Below are 20482 nucleotides of genomic sequence, written 5' to 3' on the forward strand. Positions count from 1 at the left end.
CTATCAATGTCTCTCTGCAATCTTCAACAATCCTCTACACTATCCACAACACCATCAACCTTTGTGTCGTCTGCAAACTTGCCAACCCACCCTTCTACCCCCACATCCAGGTCATTAATAAAAATCACAAAAAGTAGAGGTCCCAGAACAGATCCTTGTGGGACACCACTAGTCACAACCCTCCAATCTGAATGTACTCCCTCCACCATGACCCTCTGCCTTCTGCAGGCAAGCCAATTCTGAATCCACCTGGCCAAACTTCCCTGGATCCCATGCCTTCTGACTTTCTGAATAAGCCTACCGTGTGGAACCTTGTCAAATGTCTTACTAAAATCCATGTAGATCACATCCACTGCATTACCTTCATCTATATGCCTGGTCACCTCCTCAAAGAACTCTATCAGGCTTGTTAGACACGATCTGCCCTTCACAAAGCCATGCTGACTGTCCCTGATCAGACCATGATTCTCTAAATGCCCATAGATCCTACCTCTAAGAATCTTTTCCAACAGCTTTCCCACCACAGACGTAAGGCTCACTGGTCTATAATTACCCGGACTATTCCTACTACCTTTTTTGAACAAGGGGACAACATTCGCCTCCGTCCAATCCTCCGGTACCATTCCTGTGGACAACGAGGACATAAAGATCCTACCCAGAGGCTCAGCAATCTCTTCCCTCGCCTCATGGAGCAGCCTGGGGAATATTCCATCAGGCCCCGGGGACATCCATCCTAATGTATTTTCACAAGTCCAACACCTCCTCTCCCTTAATATCAACATGCTCCAGAACTTCAACCTCACTCATATTGTCCTCACTGTCATCGTTCCCTCTCATTGGTGAATACCAAAGAGAAGTATTCATTGAGGACCTCGCTCACTTCCACAGCCTCCAGGCACATCTTCCCACTTTTATCTCTAATCGGTCCTACCTTCAACTCCTGTCATCCTTTTGTTCTTCACATAATTGAAGAATTTAAAACAAAAATCAACAGAATCACTGCTTGGAAGTCTAAGCAAAACCAGTAGGCTTAATAGCAGTAAATGTAATATTTTTGGAAACATAAGGACTATGGGGTGTCCACCATAAAATAAGAATATAAACAGCATTAGTCTAGGCCCAAATTTAAAAAAAAATCATATAGTAATGATTTTCTTGGACAATCTTTGCATGTCCTTTATCAAGCGTATTTCCCAATCTTGAACCATCTTGTTTTCTCAGTCTGAATTCGGCCCATGCCTCCATAGCAAACTTATGAGCTGTACTTACATGGTGGGTATTGAAAGCTGTTGTAGCTTTCCGCCAGTTGTGGTAACCGGTGACAGTGAAGGTAGACTCAGAATGGAACCCGTGTCCTCCACACAGGATATGTCTGCATGCGAAGCAGAACATAGTGGCTTTCGTGATTGGATATTCCAGCCAGGAGTACAGGTCAAACCAGCCACGAATAAAACTCCTTTGCTGATTGCCAAACTGTTGCGAAGGGTACTTTTTCAATGCTGGTCGACTGGGTCCGTCCTCAGGCTGCTGTAACATCGCTAACAGTATTCCCACTAGCACTAAGAGCAGCTTCATCTACATGCTCTTCCAAATCCCGCTTCATTTCTTGTTCCTCTACTTCGCCCTCCTTCGATGAACTGCTGTCGTCCTCATCCTCACTTACTTCTTTCTGCATGTCACTTTCAATTAAGACAGGCTCAGGCTGAGACATCACTGATTCCTCTGGATGAGCTTGTTTTCTCACTAAAATTCGATCCATTTTTCACACCGGCCAAAATAATGCACGTGCCAGGCCCATGCTAGCTTGTAAAAGCACAATGTGTGTGTGTGGCATCTGTTAGTCTCACGAGACCATGGATCTGTGCCTGGATCCTGCACAATGTATGTATACTATCAATCTCTCACGTGAGTGAGAGTGAGTGACATCACCACCTTAAGTGATCTTAGATCAGCTTAACTGATCTGAGTGAGGACAGCAATGGCGAGACATTGACAACGAAAGAATAAGCAGAAGTGTAGAGTGGATCTGACCTTAGACTAGCACAGAGTTTATAACTTTATTGCTGCGTGGGTGCTATGGTAATTGGGGGCGCTGTTTCACCAGATCAACTGGAGAAACAAGCTATATTCAAAACTATACAGAGAAAGCAGCTGCAACTTGTATGTCAAATTTCAGTTAATTTCTTGGCGGTGCTGTGGTGGTGCTATTGTAATTTCTGCTGGTGCTATAGTACCAGCAAGTACCACCTCAGTGCTGCCACTGCAGAGAATATTGTTCAAGTGAATTTCACCAGCCTGTAACATTTAATTGGCTGTAATCAAACTCTCTCCAATGCTAAGTGCAGAAAAGCCAAGACCTGGTTCCTTTTCACAATCAGTTTGAAACAAAATAGAAAACTGATGTGACATTACCTCACCAAAAATTCTTGTTTATTCACTACACCATTTATTATAGGGACTCAATGTGATAGAGAATAATCCTTCATTAGTGAATTCAAGTGGGAAGATATTGACCTCCTTATGATTGATGAAGAAATAAATTCAAACAGAACTTTCATATTGTGAACCTAAAGTAATGGTAAGTGTTTACAGGGCAGCAGACGTTACGTTACGTAACTGCTTAAAGCAGCTCAAAGATAAGTTGACTCCCATGCAGTAATGTTATTTGTTTTGCAGTTAATAATAAATTGATTGTGAAACCAGGACTTTCTAGTTAAGGGATTGTAATCTCAGTGAAGCCGAGTTGGTCATTGCCAACACCCTACAGTACTGCAGCCTGTCTATTAACTGCACACGCATCAATCTTTCCCAACCTGGTACCAGCCTATCGCCACTGTGTTCAAGACATTCTGTTAAAAGCAACTAACAACCTGGTCCTGGATTGTGTACAGAAGTCTTTCCTGCTGTACTCTGAGGAACCTTAAACCACCCAGGAAATCTTACAGATCCAGCTGCCCTCTTACCTGGACTGTGTGACTGTCAATGGTATAAAATTGAACACAGATGCCTTTAATCAACATAATTATGAAGAACCCCAAGTTAAAATGACACTCTCAAAGGTGGAGGAGCGGGTTCAACCGAGTCCCTCCAAACTATCAAGATCTCAAGATACCCAAAGCCTCAGAAAGCCAGTTGCAGCTTCTAACAAACTGCATTAAGGAGTTGAAACTGGAACTGGATGAACTCCAGATCACTTGGGAGGCTGAAGGAGTGATGAGGGGACATTTCGAGAAGTAGTTACATCCAAGGTACAGGACACAGGAAACTGGGTGACAGGCAAGAAGGGGAAAGGGGTTAAGGAACCTTTTGCTGTTAATAAACGCCTATCGTTCACTTTCAGTCTCCGAGAGTAATTGATGGTGCATCAATTTTATTAACAGCAAAAAGGGAGCATGACATCTCGGAGACTGAGGGAGAAGCAGTGCCCCAATCGCCTTCATACAGGGGTCTGTGGGAGGAGCCACAGGAGCAGTCAGCAGAGGGGCGTGTCCAGACAGGTATACATAGTTTACCACACCAATGACGAGGGTAGGATGAGTGATGAGGTTCTGCATAGGGAGTTCAGGGACTTAGGTGGTAAGTTAAAGGGCAGGATCTCCAGGGTTGTGATGTCAGGATTGCTACCCATGTCATGTGCTAGTAAGGCTAGAACTAGGAAGATTACACAGTTTAATACATGGCTAAGGAGTTGGTGTAGGAGGGAGGGCATATAAGATTTTTAGATCATTAGTTTCTCTTCCAGGAAAGGTGGGACCTGTACAGAAGGGAATGTTTGCATCTGAGTAGGAGAGAGACTAATATCCTAGCTGGAAGGTTTGTTAATGCTGCATGGCTGGGTTTAAACTGGAGGTGCAGGGGGATGGGAACCAGAATGCCAGAACAGTTAGTGAAGAGGTTGTGGAGGGAGATGTCTGTAAGACCGCAAAGTCAGGGATGAAAAGGTTGAGCATGGTGCGACAAAATTGAAAAGGGTGAGTACAGGACTAAAGGTGTTGTATCTGGATGTGCGCAGTATACAGAATGAGGTAGATCAACTTGCAGCACAGTTGCAGATTGACAGGTATGATGTTGTAGGCATCTCTGAATTGTGTCTGAAAGATTATAGCTGGGAGCACATAGAATACACATTGTATCGAAAGGAAGGCAGGAATACACAGGAGATGGCACTACCCTATTGATAAAAACTGACATTAAATCATTAGAAAGATTTCTATCCTAGAAATAGGATCGGAACATGTTGAATCTTTGTGGGTAGAGCTAAGGAACTGCAAGGTTAAAAAGATGCTGATGGGAGTTGTATACAGACCCTGAAACAGTGGTAATGATATGGCATACAAATTACAATGGAAACTAGAAAATGCATGCCACAAGGGCAATGTTACAATAGTCATGTGGGATTTCAATAAGCTGGTGGATTGGGAAAATCAGGTTGGTGCTGGATTACGGGAGGTGGAAACTCTAGAGTGCCTATGAAATGGCTTTTTAGAGCAGCTCATGGTTGAGCCCACTAGAGGATCAGCTATTCTGGATTGCGTGTTGTGCAATGAACCAGAATTGATTAAGACAGCTTAAGGTGAAAGAACCCTTTGGAGTAGTGATTTCACCCTGAAATTTGAGAAAGAGAAGCTAAGGTCAGATGTATTATATTAAAGTGGAGTAAAGGGAATTAGAGAGGCACATGAGAGGAGTTGGCCAGAATTGATTGGTAAAGAACACTGGCAGGAATGACAGCAGAGCAAAAATGACTGGATTTTCTGGAAGCAATTCCAAAGGCTCAGGATATATACATCCCAAACAGGAAGAAGTATTCCAAAGGAAAGATGACACAACCATGGCTTAAAAGAGAAGTCAAAGCCAACATACATGACAAGGAGAGGGCATGTAGTAGAGCAAAGATTAGTGGGAAGTTAGAAGATTGGGAAGCTTTTAAAAACCAACAGAAGGCAACTAAAGAAGTCATGCAAAGTGTAAAGATGGAATACTAAAGTAAGCTAGCCAATAACATTAAAGAGGATAACAAAAGTTTCCTCAGATACACATACACCTGTCAATCTCCTCCTTAAAAACCTTCAATGATTGGGCCTCCACAGCTGTATGTGGCAACGAATTCCATAAATCCATGACCCTCTGGCTAAAAAACTTTCTCCTCATTTCTGTTTTAAATGGGTACCCTCTAATTCTAAGACAGTGACCTCTTGTCCTGGACTCACCCACCAAGAGAAACAGCCTTTCCACATCTACTCTATCCAACCCTTTCAACATTCGAAATGTTTCTATGAGAACCCCTCTCATTCTTCTATACTCTAATGAATACAATCCAAGAGCCGATAAACGCTCCTCATATGGTAGTCCCTGCATTCCACGAATCATCCTTGTGAATCTTCTCTGTACTTCTCTCCAACATCAGCACATCCTTTCTAAGATAGGGGGCCTAAAACTGCACACAGTATTCCAAATGGGGTCTCACCAGTGCCCCATAGAGCCTCATTAACACCACCTTACTCTTATAAACTATTCCTCTTGAAATGAATGCCAACATAGCATTCGCTTTTCTAACTGCCGATCCAACCTGGTGGCTAACCTTTAGGGTATCCCACACGAGGATCCCCAAGTCTCTTTGCAATTCTGATTTTTGAACTTTCTCCCCATCTAAATAATAATCTGCCCGATTATTTCTTCTTCCGATTCACTCTGGCACTCTCATAAGCTGATTGAATGTTTACTGTAATGGTGGCTGCTCTTCAGATGTGTTGTTTAGATTGAATTTTTGTCATTTAAAAATATTTCAATAAAGAATTGAAATACCTTGTTGTAATGAATCAGCTCTATGTGGGGTGGTGTTAGGCGGGGTCTGAGTGTACACAACGAGGCACGAGGCTCACCAGAATGGACATGTCGGCTTCTTAACTGGCAGAACATTTCAGAAAAGCTTAGCCTAGGAAAAAGATGAGACTACCTAGAGCAACTAAAAGCCTTTAAATCAGATTTACTGGGTGCATTGATATCAATGCAAAAGCGATAATCAGACAAGCCAGTACACAAGCATTGTGCGTCCTCTTTATTTATCAACTCAAACAGCTCTATCACCATTGACAGATCTGCAATCACCAGAATTTACTTTTTGTAAAGATCCCTCGGACCCAAGACATTTGGAAAAAGATCTATTCTTCCAAAGTGCATGAATAAAGAATAAACAATTTGCACCTTTATACACTTGACTGAAATCATTGTGACAATGAATTTTTTTGTTCAATGTCACAGGTCAACTTTTCAACCCAGTAATTTCTCCGGTTTATAAACTGCAGTAACTCAGGCCCATTAATCATTATTTTAAACATACAGACAGCTCAATGATCTAGTGGGTTTACATAGCATGTTTGCACAATCAGCATTCCATTAAAACCCAATGGACGACCATCCTGTTATTCAGGAAGTTTACCTGTGATTTGCTGAACCACACACTGGGAATACCCAGCTGCATTAATACCAGTCAGCTGATTACAGCCAGAGTTGCCTTAGCACTCTGGGTAGGAAGAGAAGGGGCTAGAGTCCTGAACAGTACTCAGTGCTTCTAGCTATAAATTCAATAACAGAATTTGGTTGGACTTTCAGGTCCACTTCTGAAAAATTCAATTAACTGCTGAAATTCATTTTGAAATTTCAAGTACAGGCAACGTACTGAAGGGTGACCAGCACCCCTGCAACTGAAGCCAGTAAGGAATCACCACCTTTTTAAGAGACAAAAAAAAAGATGATATTAAAATTATAAAGGTTTTGTGCATGTGGCTTTTAGGAAATTAAACTAGCTCCTTTACAAGGGCATTCAATAGACTATGCCAAAATGCAGGTGGAATGAGTACACTGTATATATATTATAAACTATGAGGATTCAATAAGCTGCACATGTAAGATTCAAGCAGATTCAAACACTTGAGGAGAAACAAATCATTCAAATTCTACTAACAGCCACTCACTTTTAACAAATTAGTTAAAATATTACTGTGAATGAACTCTCACACTGAACATTGTTCTGTTGGCCACCTGCATCATAACACAACCAGGAAGATGCCAAGTGACAAACACATAGGGGTTTAAAAATACCAAATCAACATGTGACGTTTAAAAAATGATGATAAAAATGCTTCCTCCTTTATATGTTGACCCCAGGCAGTACCGTCTGCAGGCAACTTTGACTTGTATCCATTTCTCACCCTCCCACAAACCCCCGGCCAGTAATATATGGGTTCAGAAGCCGGAGGATAGTAATCAAAGACAAAAGGCATTTGTCCATGGTTAAAATAAAAGCATTTGCACTAATCACCAATCAGCTCTTGCTCAACTCCCAGTCTGGCTGTGGACAGACACCAGTCACCACGACCTGAATTCCATGGTTTTGAGCCGGATCTGCAGTTGTACAAAGCAATAGTCCAGTTGGTCTAAAGGGTGAACATTAGTCTTCACTGAAGTCTTTATCGATGCTCATGTACGCTTCATCGATGTAGCTAATGATTGCACAAGGGGCTGTCTGATCTGGGCAAAGCAGTAGTGATACTGTCTCTTTCCAGTAACTGAAATTAATGCAGGAACTCTGTGGGGAAAACAAAGATCAAAATTCTATCAAAAATAATAAATCATTAAGACACATTAACAGAAACTGAACATTAAAAGCCCTCCCTATTTTATTCTCTTAGTCCAAAGAGCAGCTTTCTACTTCTGGGTATTGTCCAGGGTTCAGGAGATCATCCAGCACCTCAATCAACTGAACAACAGAGAGAGCATGTTAGCTCTTTGAAGACTATCACAGCTTCAAATTCCAAAAAAATAAACAATGTATGAGTAAATACTTCAGCAATAATTTTACTTAAGGTGATTGATAAGGAGTTGCGTGCCTCAGCTGAGGCCAGACTTACATTTTCCAGACAGGTACTGTCCTTATCTTTGTTGAGGTAATGTTCTTGCCAAAAGCGGAGCAGGCTATGGAAATTGTTGAGAAGGAATCCTGGATATTTCTCAGAAAGCTCTTTTTCTCGCAGGGCGTTCAGGTAAAATGGCAGTTTGCCCTTGCGCCTTGCTAGCATCAGGATCACCAGGCTGGTGTTTAGACAGCTGACATTTTCCTGAGTAAAAGAAACATTACCAGTAAGATGCTTCCCCTAGATCACATCTTAGGAGTAACCAAGAGGCAAATAATGGTGAAGCTTAAAAAACATTTATTAATGTTGAACAATAAACTACTAAACCTGAATGAAGGTATGATTAATTGGATATAGGAGGTATGATCAGTAGATGTGTGAATGACATAAAAATTGGTGCTGTGGATAGCGAGGAAAGCTGTTTATGACTACAGCTGGACAAGGATAAATTGGAAAACTGTGCATAGTGTTGGCAAATGGAATTTAGTCACAGGTGCAAGGTTTTGCATTTTGGGAAGTCAATTTGGGGTAAGAAATACAGCAAATTCTGGTTAACTGGGCCATCCATTAATCGGGACAGCAGCTTACTTGGACCAACTTCTAAAGAACAAAAATTGAGAAAATAACCAGGATTCCCTTTGTTTTTTTGGAACGCTATGCAGGAGACTATTACCAACCAGCATCAGATCAGTCAAGTGCACTTGTGTAGCCATCAGATTACTACACTGTGCTTAGAGTGAACGGTTTTTAAACAGTGTGCTCAAAAAGCACTGTAAGGAGGGATAAGGTCCAGGTGCAGGTCAGTGGGACTAGGCAGAAAAATGGTTCGGCACAACTAAGAAGGGCCAAAAGGCCTGTTTTTGTGCTGTAATGTTCTATGGCTCTATAAGCATTCTGAATAGATTAAAAATTGTGCAAAAACCAGAAAATATATTAAAAAAGTGAGATAGTGTTAATGGGTTCAATGAACATTTAGGAATCGGATGGCAGAGGGGAAGAAGCTGTTCCTGAATCGCTGACTGTGTGCCTTTAAGGCTTCTGTACCTACCTGACGGTAACAGTGAGAAAAGGGCATACACTGTGTGCTGGAGATCCTTAATAATGGATGCTGCCGTTCTGAGACACCTCTTCTTAAAGATGTCCTGGGTACTTTGTAGGCTAGTACCCAAGATGGAGCCAAATTTACAACCCTCTGCAGCTTCTTTCGTATCCTATGCAGTAGCCCCCCACCCTGGTATCAGACAGTGATGCAGCCTGTCAGAATGCTCTCCATGGTACATCTACAGAAGTTTTTGAGTGTATTTGTTGACATACTAAATCTCTTCAGACCCCTAATGATGTAGAGTCACTGTCTTGCCTTCTTCATAGCTGCATTGATATGTTGGGATCAGGTTCGGCCCTCAGATATCTTGACATCCAAAAACTTGAAACTGCTCACACTCTCTACTTCTGATCCCTCTATGAGGATTGATATGTGTTCCTTCGTCTTACCCTTCCTGAAGTCCACAATCAGCTCTTTCGTCTTACTGATGTTGAGTGCAATGTTGTTGCAGCAACACCACTCCACTAGTTGGCATACCTTGCTCCTGTACACCCTCTCATCTCCATCTGAGATTCTACCAACAATAGTTGTATCTTCAGCAAAGTTATAGATGGTATTTGAGCTATGCCTAGCCACACAGTCATGGGTATAGAGAGAGCAGTGGGCTAAGCACACACCCCTGTGGTGCGCCAGTGTTATCAGTGAGGAGGATATGTTATCACCAATCCGCAGATTGTGGTCTTCCGGATTGTACTCCTAACCTTTACTATTTTCAAATTAGTCAATCATTTGGTCATGTGTACCTTGTACCATGCAATAACATCATGCTACCACAGGACTCCTTAATTCACTTAATACCCAGAAATCTACCAGACACATCAAATTAGCACATTCAATTCTAACAGCCTACTGCATTATCTAGTACAGACTTGATCACACAAATTCAGTACCCTGTTCCTGCTACCTCCCCCATATTCCTTAATCCCTTGGCCCTAAGAACTGTATTCAGTTCTTTCTTCAATGACTTAGCTACGACTGCTTCAATAGTAGAGTTCACAGGCTCAACATTCTCTGCTCCAGGAACAGAGAGATCCTGAAGTTTATAATCACAGATCCCTGAAGCTGATAGGTGAATAAGATGGTGGCATTCAGAACACTTGCTTTTATTGGCCCAGGCACAGAAAGCGGGGAAGCTAAGATATGATTACAGAAAATACAAGTCTGACCTCAGCTACAACAGAATTTTGGTAACCATACTGCAAGGAGAATGCAAAAGTGTAGAGGAGAACTATAAGAATGTTATCAGAGTTTCAGAAATATTTTTAAGGGAAGAAATGAGAATGGGCTGTGTTACCCTCAGTGAAACAAAAGTTTAAATTGAGATTTACTATTTTTACTTAGAGCCTGGATATAGTTAACAATAATGAATTAACTTCAATTTGCAGCAGGATCAATAACTAGGGAGGAGATAGCTGAAGGATTAGAGAGTGGTTGATCCTATCCAGTGGGGTCTGGAAATTATTGGCTGGAAGTGTGGAGAAGGCAGAGACACTGCCACATTAGATGAGTATTGAAGGACTGTAACTCTGATGGATCAGGAGTTGAGAAGTAAGGTTTCATTTAAAGTCTACTTTACGGCGGCATGGATACAATTGGAAAACAGCCTCCTTTGGTGGTGCAAATTCCTTTCACCCCCTATTATATACAAATTGAACTAAAACAATCCAAGATAGCCTCTCAAGCATTTTCCCTAATGGATTTCATGATCTTAAAAGGGTCAACTTTACCTGATCTCCAATCAAGTGCCTGCTCCATTTACTGCTTAATGACATCAGCTCTAAAATGTTTACTTACAATGCAAGTAAACCGACATCGGAGTATCAGAGATCATGCCGAAATATTTATAGTTGACAAGAATTTCAATATGACATTACAAAAAAAATCAGTTTACCTGCGTGAGGGTCTGGACTTGAATAATGTTAATTAGACGGAAAAGAAAAGAGAGGCGGTTTTCAACGTGGGACATGTAGGACAACAGGCAGCACTGGGAAATCACTTCTGCAACTGAAAATAAGCACATGTGGTCAGTAACAGAACAGCACACGCCCAGCCCTTTATCACATTCAAATTAGTCAATCATTTGGTCATGTGTACCTTGTACCATGCAATAACATCAATGGCTAATGTTATCCCACTTTTCAAGAAAGGAGGGAGTTTATTTTTGAGTTGCATCTAAAATGTTAAATTTATGTCAAGTGTTGCCCACAGTTTGAAGGCATTGAAGAGGAGAAACACAAAAAAATTACAGTGCAGAATACCTGAAGCTTCTCAGTTGCTTGAATAATGGTTTAATTTTTGTCATACCTTTAACAGCATCTGTTTGACTCTCAAATCGGTCCAAGGACAACACTATGCAGCGAACCAACATATTAGAATCCACTAAAGAACTGTTGATTTGTTTCAAAAAGATCTGAAACTGAAGACAGACAATGTGCTACTTGACAGTTAGTAACACTAACTTAGAACAAAAAACATTAGCTGAAGACAACACACGAACTGGAGGCAAGAAAGTGCACTGATGAGGGCAGTAGAGAAGAACTTACCTTGTCTTCAGTAAGGTCCCAAAGGGGAGAGTGATTCAAAAGATGAAGGGAAAGTTGGCAAACTGGACAGAAGTTTGTTTAACAAAAGGAGAGAACTGACGCAAGAGAGATGGATGTGTGATTGGATGCTTGCAACAAGTGGTGTTCAATACAGATCAATGCTGAGGCCATGTTTGTACTATATACGTACAATTTATATTTAGGTATACTTAGGTAAATATATAAAATCCCACATGTACATAAGGAAAAAGAACCAAGAAATACAGGGCTAATGGGAGGCTCTTCAAAGTGAGATGGGAGAGATCAAGGCCAACATGCTCCTGTTAAGAGTGAACACAGAACTGCACAGGGACTCTCACACTATGGCCTGCTAACCATGAATGAAATACAGTGGTATAGGATTTTAGTCACAAAGGCCAAGTATCATTCCCTACAAAGCAAATTAATGAACTGTTATTTATAGAAAATCAGAACAACATAGGCCTTTTTTTTGATAGCTGAAACACAAGGAACTTGCAATATCTTTTAAAAAATAACTCGTAAATATGAATCAAGCAGCTACAGAATCAGCTGCACAACTCACTCACCTTTTCCTCTGTGTTTACATATTTATTAAACCTCCTGAAGGCATCAATGTTGAATTTCATCAGCTCGCCCAAAAGATCAAAGTAACTCTGCAGCACATCTCTTGATTTGCATTCGCTGTCAATAATGCAGAACAAAATATGCTACAAAAAGAAAAACACATGTGTTTAACTTCTTTTGATGATTATCTCCCATAACTATCCTCATGGAAATGCTGTTTCAATTTTTTTTAAACCTCCCGCAGGTACATCCAAAACTCAGCTATCTCACCTGTTGAGTCATACCAATACATTTCTTCTGATCCCCATTAGTGTTGTGCCCAGAGTTGGATGCAATGCTTTAACTGCAGCCTCAATATATAGCATACTGTAGCGGTGTGCTATACGCAGCGCTGAAATAACGACGCGGAGTCGATAAACTGCAGCCAAAGAATAAGTTTATTTCAAATTCACAGTCTTGCTTTAAAGCCTGTCTCCCCCACCCGATACCTCGAGAGGCACCTTGGCCGTCTGGCAGTGCATGCACGTTCTGGCCCAGTCACGGACCTGCTTGCGGAGTCCATGCCAAACGAACCTGCTGGAGACCATCCGGACGGTAGTGCGGATGGAGGGGTGGGCCAAGTTATGAATGGAGTCGAAAACACGTCGTCGCCAAGGTGCCGGGACGACGGGACGGGGCTGGCCAGTGGCGACGTCACAGAGTAGGGTCCTCTCCCCTGGGCCTACGGGGAGGTCCTGGAGCTGCAAACCGGAGACTGCGGTCCTGTAACACGGGATCTCCTCATCTGCCAGCTGTGCCTCAGCCAGTGCCTCAAAGTCTACCCCTTGGGAAAGGACGTGAATGTTAGGGCGAGAGAGCGCATCCGCCACGACATTGTCCTTACCCGAGACGTGCCGGACGTCCGTCGTGTATTCAGAGATGTAGGACAGATGGCGCTGCTGGCGGGACGACCAGGGATCAGACACCTTTGTGAATGTAAAGGTAAGCGGTTTGTGGTCCGTGAACGTGGTGAAGGGCCTACCTTCTAAGAAGTACCTGAAATGCTGGATTGCCAGGTATAGCGCCAACAGCTCCCGGTCGAAAGCACTGTATTTGAGCTCGGGTGGCCGCAGGTGTTTGCTGAAAAACGCCAGGGGTTGCCAGCGGCCCGCGATGAGCTGCTCCAGTACCCCACCGACTGCCATATTAGATGCGTCCACTGTGAGGGCGGTAGGGACGTCCATTCTGGGGTGCACTAGCATCGTGGCGTTCGCCAAGGCATCCTTCGTTTGAATGAAAGCGGCGGCGGACACCTCGTCCCAGGTAATGTCCTTGCCCGGACCTGTTCAAGGACAGCAAGGCGAACAGGGGGCACATGATCCGGGCAGCTGAAGGGAGGAAGCGGTGGTAGAAATTGACCATACCTACGAATTCCTGGAGGCCTTTGATCGTGGTGGGTCGGGGGAAATGGCGGACCGCATCTACCTTAGCAGGCAGAGGGGTTGCCCCGTCTGTGGTAATCCTGTGGCCCAGGAAGTCAATGGTGTCGAGCCCGAACTGGCATTTGGCCAGGTTGATCGTTAGACCGTAGTCACTCAGCCGGGCATAGAGTTGTCGGAGGTGGGACAGATGCTCCTGACGACTGCTGCTGGCTATGAGGATGTCGTCCAAATAGATGAATGCGAAGTCCAGGTCGCGTCCCACCGCGTCCATCAACCGCTGGAACATCTGTGCGGCATTCTTCAGGCCGAACGGCATGCGGAGGAACTCAAAAAGACCGAACGGGGTGATGAGAGCCGTTTTGGGGACGTCGTCCGGATGCATCGGGATTTGATGGTATCCGCGGATGAGGTCTACCTTGGAGAAGATCCGTGCGCCGTGCAGGTTTGCTGCAAAGTCCTGAATGTGCGGCACAGGGGTAGCGGTCCGGTATTGTAGCCTCGTTCAGCCTGCGGTAGTCGCCGCACGGTCTCCAGCCCCCTGTCGCTTTGGGCACCATGTGCAGGGTGCCGCCGAATGATCCCCAATTCCTCCATCCTCTTGAACTACTCTTTCGCCAGTCGGAGCTTGTCCGGGGGAAGCCGCCGAGCGCGGGAATGGAGGGGTGGTCCCTGGGTCAGGATGTGGTGTACGCCGTGTCGGGGCATGGCTGCCGCGAACTGCGGTGCCAGAACCGATGGGAAATCCGCCAGGACCCTGGTGAAGTCGTTGTCGGACAGCGTGATGGAGCCGAGGTGAGGGGCTGGCAACTGGGCTGCACCCAGGGAGAACGTCTGAAAGGTCTCGATGTGAACCAGTCTCTTCCTGGGCAGGTCGACCAGTAGGCTGTGAGCCCGCAAGAAATCCGCATCCAGAAGTGGTTGGGCTACGTCGGCCAGTGTGAAGTCCCACGTAAACTGGCTGGAGTCGAACCGTAGCTGCACCGGACGGGTGCCATAAGTCCTTATAGTGCTGCCGTTTGCGGCCCGCAGGGGGGGGACCCGGCGCCCTGCTGCGGGTGTCGTAACTCGTCGGAGGTAAGACGCTGATCTCGGCACCGGTGTCGACCAAAAACCGGCGTCCCGACTGCTTGTCCCAGACATACAGGAGGCTATCCCGATGGCCAGCCGTCGTAGCCATCAGCGACGGCTGGCCCTGGCGTTTCCCGGGAACTGGCAGGGCGGGCGACAACGGCGGGCTTCTGTGCCCCACCGCTGGTGGTAGAAACACTATTGCTCGTTGGGCTCCACACCCCGGCCTCTGGGTTTAGCGGGCTCTGCGGCCAGGCCTGGACTGGTTTGCTGCTGGGAGCGTGGCCTGGTGATCTGTGCAACGGATGCCCTACTCACCTTCTTGGCGTTCCACAGCACGTCCGCCCGGGTTGCCACCTTCCAGGGGTCGCTGAAATCCGCATCGGACAGCAGCAGGCGTATGTCCTCGGGCAGCTGCTCCAGGAATGCCTGCTCAAACATGAGGCAGGGTGTGTGTCCGTCGGCCAGAGACAACATCTCATTCATTAAAGCTGATGGGGGCCTGTCTCCCAAGCCATCCAGGTGCAGTAAACGGGCAGCTCGCTCGCGGCGGGAGAGCCCGAAAGTCCCTATGAGCAGGGCTTTGAATGCCGTGTACTTGCCGTCCACCAGGGGAGACTGTACGAATTCCGCGACCTGGGCCGCTGTGTCCTGGTCGAGGGAGCTCACCACGTAGTAGTAACGGGTGTCCTCTGAGGTTATTTGCCGAACATGGAATTGGGCTTCTGCTTGCTGAAACCATAGGTGAGGTTGTAGCGTCCAGAAGCTTGGCAGCTTCAAGGAAACCGCATTAACAAATGCAGCCTCTGCCATCTCCGGTCCAAAAACGTTTGGACCGTCGGGGTCACCAATTGTAGCGGGGTGCTACACGCAGCGCTGAAATAACGACACGGAGTTGATAAACTGCAGCCAAAGAATAAGTTTATTTCAAATTCACAGTCTTGCTTTAAAGCCTGTCTCCCCCACCTGATACCTCGAGAGGCATGTACTGAAACCCCTTGAGGCTATCTTCCTTTGCCTGCACTCTGGCTAATTGTCAGCCGGTTCCAGTGTGCTAGGAATTGGGTCGCCACAATACATCCATATATTCCTCAGAGTTATTGCGCAAGTTGATAGGGTTGCTAAGGCTGTGTTATGGTATGTTGGCCTTTGCTAGTTAGGGTATTGAGTTCAAAAGCCATGAAGTAATGTTGCAGACCTATACAAGTCCTGGTTAGACCACACTCAGAATGTTCTCATCGTTAATATAGGATGGATGTGAAAGAGAATATTCACCAGAACTCTTGTCTGGATTAGAGAACATGTCTTAACAGGATAGGTTGAGTGAACTAGGGATTTCCTCTCTGGAGTAAAAGAGGATAAGAGGTGACTTGATAGAGGTGTACAAGATAATAAAAGACATAGTTCAAGTGGATAGCAAGAGACTTTTTCCAAGGCTTTTACAAAGAGGCACAATTTTAAGGGTGATTAGAGAAAAAGTATAGTGGGGCTGTCAAAGGCAAGTTGTTTTTTTTTTAAAAAATAGTGCGGTGGGTGCGTGATAGAGGCAGATACATTAGGGCCATTTAAGAAATTCTTAAGAGAAAAATAGTGAACAGCTACCTAGGAGGGAAAGGCTAGATTGATTTTGGAGTAGGATAAAAGGTGGGCACAACATTGTGGCCTGAAGGGCCTGTACTGTGCTATAATGTTCTATAATAGCAATTTTTATGAGGTACTTAGACACGAGAAGGTGGGTGATACAGAGATATGGATGATGTGCAGGCAGATAGAACTAGCTTTAAGTGGCATCATGGTTGTCACAGATATCGTGCAACGTTCCCTCTATTTTCTTTTACAGCTGGGCTTCTAAGCAGGAAAATTTACAGGCCTGAAGACTGTGTAGGAACATGTCAGTTATGGCACAGTTGTGCACATGTGTAGCTTGGAGGGAACTGTGATCATGGGCTAAATGCTCCTTCCTGGACTGCACTGGGCTACATGTAGAATTTTTTAAGTCACATTTATTAATAAAAATGAAGTTTATGGGAAATCCCTGCCCAGAAGGATGGCTAGTTTGATCATTTACAAAATAGGTTTGCAATTACCTCCAGCAGACCACGTTTCAAAAGGAACATCTGATCTGCATAAGAAGTCACTCCTCGCAGAAAGCTCTCAACTGCTCTTGCCTGCCAGAACCTACCGGGAAGGAGAGTAAGAAAGTATCATTCATGAGGTTTGCATGATAGTTGGCTGTCCTCCCATTTTCTAATTATTCATTAAATATAGTCATATAGCACCTGGCACCATCAGCTATTTTTGTTTAGAGAATGTGCATTAATATTTAATTGTAGAGCAAGAGGCTGGCTTGTAATCCATGTACAGTACATCTACACAACACTGTTCCGCCAGCTATAATACACTAACAAGATGGCAATTAAGCCAATGGTTCCATGTTCTGTACTATTATGGATGAAATAAGCAAGTTCTTTCAATATAAATGCATTTTCTACAACAAAAAAAGAGAACACTGCTACTTCCCATTTACGCAAATCTGTTCTTAATTACACATCTAGCAGATTTGGCAATTATTTAATCATGTGTTAATATTTCAAACCACATTAAATTCATGGATTTACTTTTTTTTTTACTTTCTCATTTTGCTTCAGTCTGAGACCACTGTTTATGTCCCTGATGAGGGTGCTCAATTCCAAGTTAAAATAATAACAGGATTAAAAAGCTTAAAATTCACTGAGCTCCAAGGGATGGATATCCAAATGGAATTATAGAGATAACAAAAATTCCATGATGTTCTCCTCAACAATGTTCCCCATCCCACCAAAGCTCAAAGGAGTCAGGAACAGTTCCCTTGAACTGAAAGCTAACTTGCATGGTCCTTTCTGTCACTAAAAAGACAAAGTAGAGACAATAAACAGCAAACCCAGCATAGACCACATTATATTTCATAGAAGGGAAAGCAGAATTAATATTCATAACAGGGCTCCCAAAGAAAAAAATGAGGGAAATAAAATGTAGCTGGTACAGCTGGTCTTTCCTACTGGAGTTTTGTTTATTAACAGAGGAGATAGAGTGCATTTTGTGGCCAATTCTGCTGAATTGTGGAGGAAACTCACCTGAAGGAGGATTCAACAGGTTCTTTTTTCATAACCTGTAATAACCTCGTTAGAAGTCCTTTCTTTCCATCACAGATTAGACTTCTAGAAAAACAATGAAAGAGGTTAATTTTCTAATGTTCATTAATTTATGTTTTTGTAAATAGTTTACTCAAGTAAAACTTAAGATTTTAAAGAAAATAATCATAAAGGCTTAAGAATTGTTTTCCTTTATATCTAACTGACAGTAAATTAAGGACCAGAGGTTATATTATTGTATACTTCCACACAGGAACAAAAACGTAGGTGGTCTGTTATGTCTGAGGCAGAGTTGTGGATAGCAAAAAGGCTGGCCAAGGATACAACAGACTATATAGATCAGATAAAAATCTGGGCAGAGAAATAAAGTATAATCTGCAGGTGTGAGGTGTTGCATTTTGAGAAGTCAAATTCTAAGAGGAAAGCATACAGTAAATGACAGGACCCTTAGGAAAATGGTGGACAGAGGGACTGTGCATTGCAAGAAAATAGCAAGACATGGATAAGGCTGTAAATTGATTTATTATTGTTAGATTTATTGAGGTAAATGAAAAACTTCTCTTGCATCTCATTCATACATATCATCACAATAGTGTATTTGAGATAATATAAGATAAAAAAAACATAGCAGTGCAGAATAAAGTGTAACAACCACAGAGAAAGTGTAGTGCAGAGGAACAAGGTTATAGTAAGTTATGTTGTGAGATCATGAGACCACCTTATGGTACTAGGGAACCGTTGAATAGTCTTATAACAGCAGGATAGAAGCTGTCCAATGTGTCTAGTGTTATGAGCTTTCAAGGTTTTGTTCTTTGATTAGTGAGAGATGTACACAAATCTAGGGAAGGGACACTGATGTATCAAGCTACGGTCCACCACTCTCTGCTGCTTCTTGCAACCATGGACAGAACAATTGGCATACCAAGCTGCCAAATTTCTTTAACCTCCAAAGAAAGCAGAGGCTTTGCTGAGCTTTCTTGGCTATGGCATCAATGTGGTTGAAAGAAAAACTATTTGGTATGCTTACCTCATCAGTCAGGGCAGAGTCCAAATAAAATTGCAGCTGTACAAAGCTTTGGTTGGGACTGATTTGGAGTACTTGTGCAGTACATGGTCACTGCATTATAGGAAGCCTGTGGAGGCTTTGGAGAGGGTAGAGAAGAGGTCTCCCAGGACATTGCCTGGAATGTGTGTATGAACTACAAGGAGAGGCTGGACTGATAAAAGAATACAAAATTATGAGACACAAATAGAGTAGACAGTTAATCATTTTCCTGGGGGGGGGAGGAGGAGGGGAGTTGTGGAATGTCAAATCCTATGTGCCATAGGTTTAAGGTGACAGGGGGAAGCTTAAAAAGAAGATTTAGGAAGTACTTTTTTTAAAGCAGAGTGGCAGAAGCCTGAAACACACTGTCACGGGACCTGATAGGAACACAGCAATGTTCTGGGAACAATTAGACAAACATCTGGAGAGGCAGGGAATAGCGAGATACAGACCTCCTTTGCTTTCATCTTCGGAAATAGCTCTATTTCTATCTTTAATCTCTCTACTGTTTCCTTTCAGGGTTCTTTTGAAGACCCTGACCTGGAGTTACACACTGACTTGGGTTCTTTGCAAGAATGGGACTTGGTCTCGGGGTCTCACAACTGGCCATTGTTCAATATGTCACGGACACGACCTAGAAGATTAGATTGCCTTCAGAGTTTTGGGATGTTATGGCTTTGGAGATGGGTGGACTCGAGGTTGGTACCTCTGCAGGAGTCTGGTGTGTCATGGGAGACGGAAGATCTCTGGCTGTGTGCCCAAAGTCCCGAGTTCTTTGGGCATGAAGCTTGGAAAAAGCGATGCAACGGACTTTTAACATTGTAAATCAGTGAGCTGTTTGTTATGTCTCCCCTCTTGCTGTGAAACGGTGACACCTCTTTTTCCCTTATTAGGGAGAAAGAGCCTGTGGTATGTCGAATTACCAGATGAATGAGTAGTCTTTAGGGTACTGCAAGTCTGTATCTTAATGCTTTGCTGCACGCTTGAGTGCTCCATGGTGGGTGCCGATGCTTTTTTTGCTGGTGGGGGAAGGGGGATCATTGCTTTGCTGCTAATTATGCGTAGGAGGAGGGGGGGGGCTTTGGGGTTCTAACATTTAACTGTCATTCATTCTTTGGGGCACTCCTCTGTTTTCATGGATGGTTGCAAAGAAAAAGTATTTCAGGATGTATATCGTATACATTTCTCTGATATTAAATGTACCTTTGAAACAAAGTCCCAGGTGGTAGTGGGAATTTCAGGATGCTGAAAAAGATCATCTATTTGATATTTCTAGAACATCAAATATACATTATTGTAAATGCTTCAGTCTTGTTTTTGATAGACATGATTGGCCACATTATCATTGATAATGGGAATATTGTTGAATTTTTAATCAATTTTAAAATTAATTGGCTTTCAGTGTGAAAGCACATTATTCCCAGATTCAGACCCATGGTTTCATATCGAAAGACGGGAAACAATCTACCAAAGTTCAAAGTAAATTTATTATCAAAGTACATATATGTGTCATCATATACAACTCTGAGATCCACTGTCTTGCGGACATATGCAGTAAATCTATAGAATAACCATGACAGAATCAATGAAAGACCGCCCAGCTTGGGCATTCAACCAGAGTGCTAAAGACAACAAACTGTGCAAAGGAAGAAGAAATAGTAAGAAATAAATAAG

General features: G+C 43.5%; 1 protein-coding gene across 2 annotated transcripts in view; it reads right to left on the reverse strand.

Annotated features, from left to right (window-relative positions):
- Window positions 1–6037: 6037 nt before the first annotated feature.
- LOC140736308 (short transient receptor potential channel 4-associated protein-like) overlaps window positions 6038–20482 on the reverse strand; it is a 155689-nt gene continuing 141244 nt past the window's right edge. For both annotated transcript variants that reach the window (XM_073062299.1, XM_073062300.1), the window contains 7 exons: window positions 17746–17829; window positions 16720–16810; window positions 12146–12286; window positions 11320–11431; window positions 10907–11019; window positions 7911–8117; window positions 6038–7588 (listed from right to left, as the gene is read on the reverse strand). In XM_073062299.1, coding sequence (XP_072918400.1) covers window positions 7451–7588; window positions 7911–8117; window positions 10907–11019; window positions 11320–11431; window positions 12146–12286; window positions 16720–16810; window positions 17746–17829 — 886 coding nt within the window. In that variant the 3' untranslated portion in view covers window positions 6038–7450. The remainder of the gene's footprint in view (window positions 7589–7910; window positions 8118–10906; window positions 11020–11319; window positions 11432–12145; window positions 12287–16719; window positions 16811–17745; window positions 17830–20482) is intronic.

This window comes from Hemitrygon akajei, chromosome 11 (assembly GCF_048418815.1).
Source record: "Hemitrygon akajei chromosome 11, sHemAka1.3, whole genome shotgun sequence".
Lineage (NCBI taxonomy): Eukaryota > Metazoa > Chordata > Chondrichthyes > Myliobatiformes > Dasyatidae > Hemitrygon > Hemitrygon akajei.